General features: G+C 26.4%; 1 protein-coding gene across 1 annotated transcript; it reads right to left on the reverse strand.

Moving 5' to 3' along the window:
• Nucleotides 1-523: 523 nt before the first annotated feature.
• Nucleotides 524-10,543, reverse strand: LOC130954454 (MADS-box protein EJ2-like). The gene is made up of 8 exons (XM_057881193.1): nucleotides 10,359-10,543; nucleotides 4,025-4,106; nucleotides 3,730-3,791; nucleotides 3,385-3,484; nucleotides 2,249-2,290; nucleotides 2,080-2,121; nucleotides 1,145-1,293; nucleotides 524-710 (listed from the first exon to the last, which is right to left on the reverse strand). Exons 1-8 carry the CDS (start codon nucleotides 10,541-10,543, stop codon nucleotides 641-643), a joined length of 732 nt encoding a protein of 243 aa, XP_057737176.1. The 3' UTR covers nucleotides 524-640.
• Nucleotides 10,544-11,101: the final 558 nt, after the last annotated feature.

Below are 11,101 nucleotides of genomic sequence, written 5' to 3' on the forward strand. Positions count from 1 at the left end.
TCGTTTTATTAGTCAAATTTTAAAGTTAAATCAGATCTATGCTCAGTCACAAAAAAATCAGATATATGCTCTAAATAGTTATTTCTAAACGTAAAAAATGTGTATTATAAATTTTATATCTCTCAAAAATAAAATAAAAATTGGTTTATAATACTAAAAGTTTATGGGTTGAAACATCAAAAAACATGAAGTCCTTGTGTAGTTTTTTTTTTCTTTCCTTCTCTTGGTGGGTCGAATTTGTAACAAAAATTTAATTTTTTTTATAGATTTATTATTATTTTATATTGAATTTTTTATTTAAAATAATAAAAAAACAAAAAGTAAATATATTTATATTTTTTATAATAAAAATTTTAATATTATATCATAAATTACTTTCTTAAGAATTTTAAAATAATAAGTAAGAATATATAACAACTATTTGTTTAATAAGTATGTATATATATTATTTTTAAAAGAAAAAAAAAAGAAAAAAAAAAGCTTAGAAGGAGTTAAGTGGTTATCAATAACATCAATCAATAGAGCCATACAATGTTGATTTTGTGGAAGTATTACCACCTTTTGCATCATTATAGTGTCACAAATCCAAATCCAAATCCAATTTAGATTAGGTTATGCTCAAAATATGAATTGAATTTTGTTATAGCATCCAACCAGAGACGCATGCTTCAACATTTCCATCCTCATCATCACCCATGGGATTATTATACCTATGTAATTTAAAAAAATTATTAATAACATTAATTTTCATAATTTTTTAAAATTTATAATTAGGTCTTTATATTTTAAAATTTTTTAATTGAATTTCTACACCAATTTTAATTTTATAATTAAATCCTTTTTAACATTAAATATATGTTACAACAATATTTTTGTCCATCTCACATCACTAGTAAATATATCTTAGTATATTTCGTTAAGTTAAATATTTTTAAAAACAACAAAAATGTGATTATAAATTTAAAATTGGTATAAAACCCAATTAAAAATTTTTAAAGTATAAAAACTCAATTACAAATTCGATGAAATTATTAAAGTTAATAGAAAAATTTAACCTAAAATAAAGTAATTTAATAGTACAGGTGTGTACACTTAATATCTGGTGTGTGTATATAGAACAGGTTTTTTTTAATTAGTAGTTTACCCGATGTGCGAATTGGGATTAACCCCAAGAGTTTGGAAAGTAAAATCTGATTGAGGAGAAAAGTGATGAGTGCATTGGTTGTTATTGTTAGGCCCTTCCCCATCCCAAGCCAGCCTCAGAGGAACTTGTAAATTCTGAATTTCTTCCAACTGAATCATCAACACAGATTCACATCAACTTTTGAAATGTTTTAACTAAGATTAATGATATCATACAATTATTTGATCTAAAAATTTAAACCGATAAGATTAATAAGTAGAATCAGATGAATAGATATATATCTAACATATTTAATTCCTCACACACAATAATTTTTTGCGTTTGAAGCATAAATTTTATATAGGTTTTTTCTTTCTTCTTTTAGAGAGATGAGTTAAATTCTTGATATTTTTTTTCTCTGTTTCTTAATTCTCTCTTAATTTCTCATTCTTATTCACTATTTTTCAATATTTTTTATGTCTAATACTAAAATAATTCTACAGAACAACACGTTATTAAGAATCTAATTCTAAATTTTTTTTGTTATGAATTTGTTTTAATTTTAAATTTATAAATAAGATGCATATGAATAATTATATATAGTACTAGAGGCCAACGTATTTTTTTATTTATAACCATTAATTAGTTATCATTAATATCTTTAAAAGTGTAAAATTATATCTAATAATGTAGAATTATACACTCTTTTTTTAATGATTAAATAGTGGCTAAATTTTAATAAAAATATTGCTCCTGAGACTTTTTCTAATTATATATCTAATAGATAGTTTTATCGTACTTTTATCAATTTTTATTTTCTTTAGTCAGTAAAATTTTTTAATTTTTGGGGACAATCATGGTAAAAGAGAAAAATTATCTAAATATTCATAGAAAAAAGAGCAAAGATGTGCATTAGAATAAGGTTGGAAGTTGAAATCAATAAGTTGGATAACTACCTTAGTTCTTAAAGCCGTATTAACGTCAACAAGCGCTCTCTCCTGCATGGAGTAATTAGCAATAATAGTCAATATATTTATGGGTTTATTTAATCAGTGTTCTTCAGACACGAGAAAATTAAAATTTATTTAAAAATTATAAAATTTCTATTTGTTAAAAGAAGCATACCCGATTTTGAAGATCAGTAAGACGATCAAGCATGAACTGAGTCTGGCAAAAATGTAAAGTTATATATTTACCTTCATTCTATATAGATATATACCAAAATTAAAAGGGAAAAAATGACATAGAAATTCAAACTTTTACAAATTTAATTTTGTTTTAGTATTTGCATAATAACAGAAACAATGCACATCCAAGCAGCTATAGTTTATAAAATATGAATTCTGCTAAAGGGATAACAAAAATTGGGTCAATAATCAACTAATAAAATTTAAGCATACAAAATTCAAAGACTACACCTTTAAAATTTATATTAATACTACTTTTTTTTTTCAGATTTATCCATCAAAATATATACTTAATGTAGCTGGCTAATAACTAGCAAGTATATATATAATAGCAATATAAAAATTAGATCAGTAATTGAATTGATAAAGTTAGATATTTAAATATTTAAAAATTTAATTACAATTTAATAAAATATAATAAAATAATATATTTTTACATAAAATATATTTTTATATATTCTAAATACATGATTTTTATAAATTAATATTTTAACTGATTTTTTAATAAAAACTAGACCAACTCAATAAATTTATCAACTTTTGACTATTACAGAATTTTTTAAACCAATTTTCCAATAAGTTAAAAAGATTCAACTTCATAGAGAGACTATTGAAGCTTGGAACAAAGATGATCAGAAGGTTTTCAAGGAATGATGAACAATTAGTAGTTAGGACTATGCTAGAAGTGTGAAGTGTGTATAAATATTTTACCGTAGATCTATTGAATACGCTAGAGTACGTTTTTAAAGTGATAATAAAATAACAAATGCTATTTTTCTTTTTTTTCATCTCTCTCAGACTCCCTGAACTTCTAACTTGAACCTTTCTCTTTTTTTTTTGCCAACCTAAATCTGATATCTTTTCAACTCATTAATCAATTTTGTAAAATCTTTAACCACATTATTCTTAATATTTTTTTTTATCAAATTGCACGGGTTCAATGACATATTCTCAGTTAATCCAATTGATCCTAATTCAATTCTATTTTTAGAATTATAATTTAAATAATTATTAGTTCTAAAAAGAGTAACAATTGAGTCGATAAACCAAGTAAAGAATATTTATCGATCTCACCTTAGTTGACCTAATATTCGTCAACGCCGACTCTAATTGATTTTCAAGCTGCTGAAGTTCTGTTGAAGTCATTTTGGTTAGATCCTCTCCAAGAAGGTTCCTACAGCATCGTTAACGTTCAATTTATCAACAAAATATATAGAAAAGGTTCCTACAGCATCGTCAATGTTCAATTTATCAACAAAATATGTATATATATGTTTGTAAAATCTAAAAAATATCTTGAATTAATTAATTAGTTTGTGCACATTAAATTAATTAGAATTTAATTCTTTCAGTTAAAAAATTAAAAAAATTTAAATAAAGAATTAATTTATTTAGTCTTATATATTATATATAATTTACCTCTGTGAACTTTGTAAGAGTTCTACATATGCTTTTAACGTCACATAGTCCTGATAAGTGTTCTGCAATACAAAATGACATAACACAGTTTAGCCTTTTAAGTATAAAAAAAATTCTTATATAAAAAATATTATATGTATATAATTATTATATTCTTCTACCTAATCATTTAAATTTTTAAAATAAATAATTTTATAACAACTTTCTTATAACAAAAATATGATATTTTTATTTTAATGATTAATCTGTGGCATATATTTATTAATACTACAAGCCAAACTGTTGGATATATCACCTGAGTGTCATGGTTTCTTACTTGAGTGGTTTGCGGCAAGCTATAATTGTACATATGATATCTCTCTATGGTTTTCATCATGCTGCAACACATATTTATACATATTATTATTACAAAAAATATTATATAAATATTAAAATTAATTACAAATATATATAATTTATTTTATTTTTAATATATGTTTTATATTATATAATTAATTTTAGTGACTAATTTTAATGTACTCTTTGTTATTTCACAAACTAAATATTTGTGTTAACTAAAGAAAATGGGTAAGACACAACTGCTTATAATTGAAAACAACATACATCTAACTCACATGTGAAAAATAATGGATCATGTTTTGACGGTTTTCATTTTTGCCATTAATTAGGCCCAATTTCCTTTAGTTTGTGAAAAGAAGTAGATGGCATAAAAAACATGACCATAAGTTCTTCAAAGGATAGAATGCTGATAAGGTTCTATCAACTAATTCTAATAAGTAGCAATAAAACAGGTAAAAAATAATATATATATATATATATATATATATAATTAATAATTTATAAACTTGTATAAAATCCTTATTTTAAGTGAAGAGAATAGAAGTATTCCTTAATCCATGAAAAAAATATTCTCTATATCATTGAAGACAAAGCCACAAGTCTATAAAATTTACACATATAGAAGGAGCTATATAAATAATTTTAGGAAAAGTCTAAGGGCCAACAGTTTTATTGAATTTTGGCCAGCATGTAACAAGCAGAGGAAGATAAGTCATTGGATGAAATCTCACACCATCAAATCATCATTAATGGCTAGTTGATGACTAACAATCACAAAAATTGCTGCCCCCTAACATTGCTCATAATTATATATCTCACATATTTTTTTATGTTAAAATCTTTTCTTGGGGTCGTAAAGTTTTAATGCTACGTCATGAGATATTATTTCTCTTAAAAATTTAAATTAATAAAAAATACATGAATTATATATTATATATCTAATATTAACTAAATCTTTTTTTTTCCTTCAATAATTGAATAAAATTTAAAATTCAAAAAGTTTAAAATTGAAGTTACAATACTACATAAAAAGGAGGATAATTGATTGCATTTTGTGCAATGTGAAATTTGTACCTTTATTTCAACCAAGCAGAAAATTGACTAGAAATTAAAGTAAAAATTGTTCTTAACTGGTGAAGTTAGCTTGCACCTCAGTTAACTTGAAAATATATATGTAAACTAATTGATGGAAACACTTAACCGTACCAACGACTGGGTTAGGCATAAAAACATTGAAGACATTCACCAGCAGCACTCTTTTAGGATTTTGTTTAGATTCTATATTTTCTTAACATAAAAATATAGAAATTAGTTTAGTATTAAAAATAGAAGTAGATAAATAAAAAAACTTCTACTTATACAACAGAATTTTTTAAGATTTTTTTATTTTTTAAAAATAAAATATAAAATATAAAATATTTGGCTCTATATTTCTCTATTTTTTATTTATGCATTTTTTTTCTTTTCTTTAATTTTTTTCTTTTTTACCTAAATCTGAGAAACCTAGCAATGATGCACGCTTTACAAACACTTAATAAACTTTTTTTAGAGTTTGCTAGATTATTATTGCTATTAAAAGAGAAGAAAGTAAACAAAACTTTGATTATAAATAAACACTTGTCCAGGAAAATATGAAGGAAGATAATCATAATAACGCGGTTATTACTTAATGGGATTTAATTTGCAAATAAAGGAGATGGATGATGATATGAAAATGTAAAATGTTTCTGCTTACCCTCTTACTTTTTTTTTGAATTAATTTATTAATTAAGATCCTCTTTAATTTATCATTTATATTATCAGAAGTTATATTCTCTCATAGAGTGATGTTATTATAATGTTTAAAAATAAGTGTCTCATAAATATTTAATAATAAAGATTTTTACTTTTATGCCGTCTACCATTCTAGCAAGCTCTGTCAAATTGTTCCGTGAAATCCAAAGAACTCATAGTTTAGGTCGTCATCTCAATGAGGCAAGCTCTTAGTTGCATTCAATTTGATTTATCATTCTTCTTTAAGATTTTTTCTTCATTTTTTGACCACGCACCGTTGGATGAATACCTTCAGTATAATGCTTTTGGGAAATCCCCACCTTTTATTATACTGTCCTGTTTTTGGACATCTTTGTATTTCATTTTTCAATAATTAATGAAATATAACTTTCTATCTTTAGAAAAAAAAGATTTAAGAAAAAAAAGTGAAAAAATGTAGGTACTACATTAAAATTCATAATAAAGTTTGCGTTTTTTATTTTTCCTATACAGCAGGAGTGTGTATCCCAAAAAGATGAAAGCGAAGATGTGATTTACACTCTTCGACTTTTTTTTTTGTTTATAAAAGATCACAAATCGGACAATCTCCAATTTATATTTTTGAAAATAAAAAAATTTTAACATTAAAATTAAACACTCTAATTTTTGTTTTAAAATTAAAAAAATTTAAAAATTAAACTCTCCAATTTTAAAAGAATAATTTTGGTGAAATCCATTCTTTCTTTAATGTCTTTGTACAATATACAATCTGCTATATTACCTGCCTATACTTGTAATACTATTGATCGTATTTATAAGAATTTTATTTGAAACGACATAGATCAAAATAAAAAGATACACCTTTTTAATTGGAAGAAGATCTGTGAGCCAAAATACTCTGGCAAATTGGGCATTAGACATGCAAGTCATAGCAATCAAGCTTTTATGATGAAGGCCGGTTGGGGCTTATAGCAAGAAAGGACGACCTTTGGGCTAGAGTCCTCTGATCAAAGTATGGTTGTGGTCATGATATTATGCCCAGAGTGGAGAAAAAGTGAAGCAATTCCAATCTTTGGAGAGGTATCTGTGCTTCCTGGGAGAATGTTGAACGCAACTGCATTTGGAGAATTGGTGATGGAACCCGAATTCGCTTATGGGATCATCACTGGGTCCCGAGTGCAGGACGTTTGAGCGACTCTTCAATTCAGGTAAGTAGTGGTTTTAATTCTTCTGAGATGCTGATAGATTTTTGGGATATTTCAGGACAATAGAATGTGAAAAAGCTTCAAGGGATGTTGCTAGAGGATATAGTCAAGAAAATTATTGCCATCTCTCCCTCATCCCCTTGGAAGGAAGCCGATCATATAGCCTGGGGGCCTCCCTCGGACGGGACTTTCAGTACAAAGTCATCATACTAGATGACCATGGAGGAACAGCATACTCAAAATAGGAACTTCCGGTTGGTGTGAAATTGGCAGGGTCTTGAACGAATCAGAACCTTTCTATGGCTGGTGACTCGTAACGCAATCCATATGAACTCAGAAAATAAGTGGAGACACTTAACTAATGACGACTCTTGCCCACGGTACCGATGTCATGAGGAATCAGTCATCCATGTGCTTCGGGAGTGTTTCTATGCCAAAAGCATATGGCAAAAGCTCTTCCCTCCCAATGGGATTAATTACTTCTTCAATATCGACCTCAACAAGTGGTTGCTTCAGAACCTGATGTCCAACAATACTTGGAGTTGCTTATTCAGTGTAGCAGTGTCATCTATTTAGTATCTTCGAAACAAGCTTGTTTTCTATGGTGATTTCGTTCTTATCACGACAGTCATAAACTAGATTCGAGCGTGATCGGAGGAGTTCGGTAGAATTGCCAGAAGCAACTTAAAACTGTGGAATACTCAAACTACTGGTGACTGTTCTATAAGATGGTCTCGACCTGAGGAGGGGGTGTATTAAGGTTAATGTTGATGGTTTCTGGTTTAGCCACAAAAACAATGCTGCTTGTGGCGGTGTCTTCAGAGATTCGGAGAGGAGATTTTTAAAGGGGTTCTCCTGTAACCTGGAGAATCGCTCAATTATACATGCAGAATTGTGGGTAGTCATTCATGGACTTAATATTGCTACAACTAACGGTTATCATAATTTTGTTGTAAAATCCGACTCGGCTGCTATCATAAACTTTATTAATCACGGCTGTTTTCCAGTTCATCTTTGTACTCCGCTGGTTCAGAATATTTGTATATTGGCGGTCTGAGTCCATAAAATCACTTGGATATACTCCCTTTATGAAGCTAATTCCGTGACGGATCTCCTTGTTAAGAAGAGACAAGGTCTCCCAGTTAATTTGCACCTATTTAACCCTATCCGTATATTCGGCAATTTTTTTTTCAAGAATAAATTACACTAATTATATCAATAATTGTGTCCTACAGAAAAGGATCCGTTTACATAGTATATAATTCTTGTTGACTTACATCATTAAATAACTTCTAATGAATAATGAGTTTTATCAATTCAACTATTAAAATAATTCGTACATCAATAAAAGAAAAGTGTTATGATGACATATTAAAAGAAAAGTGTTATGATGCATGACATATAATAGTCATTTTTCTTGTATTTTTTAGACTATAATATTTGTAAAAGAAAAGTGTTATGATGACATATTAAATCAATTATGAGTTTTATGATTTTTTCAAAGATTGATCTACATAGTAAAATGTTAAAATTCAACAGTTGGATTGATAATTCATTGCACATAAAAAGTTATTTAACAATATGAACTAACAAGACTAGATTTACATCCGATGATGGGTATAAATAATTTTTTTTCTCATGTGTTGTGTGTGTCTATATGTATGAAAATATTAAATAACCAATATTTTTTATTTTATATTTAAACCTACACTAATCACCATTCTAAGTTTTTTACTAAGTATATATAGGAAGGTTGGAAATCATGTGGTAAGGATTTTTCAAAACTTAAATGGTACCCAAGAGTTACTGTTTCATAAATGGAGGATGTTCTCGTAGACGTATAAATGAATCAGTTATTTTTAAATTTTTTAATAAATTAGAATAAAATCGACTTTTTTTATAATAATAAATCTAATTGTTAGCAGATTCGGTCGAACCGACTAATTTACATAATTCACTGGATCATGTTTTTTTTGTTTTTTTTTAATTAGAGATATATTTGTTTTTTATAAAATAATTTAAACATGATTTAATTTAAATTGTGTAAATCGATCGGATCAAATCGGGTCTAATAATTATAATGCAAACAATTAAGTTTATTATTGTTGCTATAATAAACCGATTTTGTTCTAGTTTATTAAAAAATAAATTATTAACTAGTTTAATAAAAATATCCAATAATATCATGATACATGTAAACATTTTTAAAAAAATACATTTTTAATGTCTTTATCAAAGTGGTCTCCTTCATAAATACCTTTTAATTAATTGGCATTGTAACCTAATTTTCAATGACTAAATAAATTAACAAAAATATTTGGTAAAAAAATAATATATTTTATTTAATATTTATTAAATTGTTGTAACAATTAATAAAAATTAAGTAAAATAAATTTTAATTTTTTTAGTATTAAATTCATAATACATTCGAATTTATTATGAATCAAAATTTTAATTAAAAATTTATTGTGGGCTATATATATATATATATATATATATATATATATATATATATATAACAAAAATTAAAATTTTGACATTTATTTAAATGAATAAGTGACTTGTCGACGCAAACCAGCTAATTTATGTTAAGATAAAACCAGGTATTCTACAATGGTTTTAAGATGGATCCTCACTTCTCTCTCTCTATCCAACATGCATTCTTAAATTGCAACGAAAGGTCTGATAGTTTTTCACATCAAACATCCCATCTTTCTCTGCAACCAAATCATAACAGTGAACCAAGTACTTTCCTTTAATTTATGGCTACACCCAAAAATTAAATAGTTGTTTTTAAAAAGAAGAAGAAGAAGAAAAAGCTAATTATTATATATTTCATTCTTATTAGATGATCATCTCTCAGTATAAATATCTACCTACTTCTGTACTTTAAGAACACATACAGAATTTTAACATTTAGAAAAATAATTCCTTGCTTCTTAAATGTTAGGATTGGGACAACAAGACCATTTCAGAAAAAAACAAAAAAATTATTGAGTTTTAGATAAAAATAAAAGGGAGGAAGATAATGATCTACAGTTGATAATATTTGTTGTTTTTGAAAAATAAAAGAAAGAAAATGATCTCAAAATACTTTTACCATTTTAAATAGATATTTAACTCATCAAAATCCATCAATTAATTAATTAGAATAAACTTAGGGTTTCATTCACAAGTTAAACCAAGCACTAATAATGAAGAAGCAGGCAGAGATGCATACATAATAATAAATAATAAAAGAAATAGATCTTAGAGAGAAATGTAAGAGAGATGTGTAATAATACTAATAAATAATAAAAGAAATGAAATTATGAAGCAATAATAATAATAAACCTGGAGGAACTAGAGAACTCATAGAGCTTGCCACGGTTAGAGAAGATCATGAGAGCAACCTCAGCATCACAAAGCACTGAAAGCTCATATGCCTTCTTCAGAAGCCCATTTCTTCTCTTTGAAAATGTCACTTGCCTATTTACCTTGTTCTCTATTCTCTTCAGCACGACCTTCCCTCTTCCCATTATTAGTATTATTATTATTTCTATTATAATTTTACTTTCTTTCTTTCTTTCTCTCTCTATGATGCTCACTCTCTCTGTAGCTAGCTTTTGAACTATATTGGTTAAGAGATGAGAAGAATTATGCTTTCTTAAATAGGATGTGTGATTATTACGGTACCAAAGGGGACAAAAAGAAAGCAAACTAGAAGGAAGAGCAACATACTAATAATAAATAGGCCAATTCTACAGTGCTTATGATTTGGTGCCTAAATTTTGTCTAATTTTCTTTTTGTAGTAAGTTTTGAATTTTTAAAAATTATTTATTTTTATATCTTTTAAATTAAATATTGATTTTTAACTCTTTTTAGTAAATAAGCACCACATTTTAGACATCATAGCATTCACTTAATAAATATATAACAAGTGAAACTAATTTGGATTTATGGAGTGCACAGTTTATTCGTCTGATTAAGTAAGTGTTGGAGATTCAAATAATATTTTGTGTATATAATAATCTATTGACCAACAGCAAACTCTTAAATAAAACTCAAATTAATAGACTAGTTCTTAACTTATCAA

This window comes from Arachis stenosperma, chromosome 10 (assembly GCF_014773155.1).
Source record: "Arachis stenosperma cultivar V10309 chromosome 10, arast.V10309.gnm1.PFL2, whole genome shotgun sequence".
NCBI classification, from domain to species: Eukaryota; Viridiplantae; Streptophyta; class Magnoliopsida; order Fabales; family Fabaceae; genus Arachis; species Arachis stenosperma.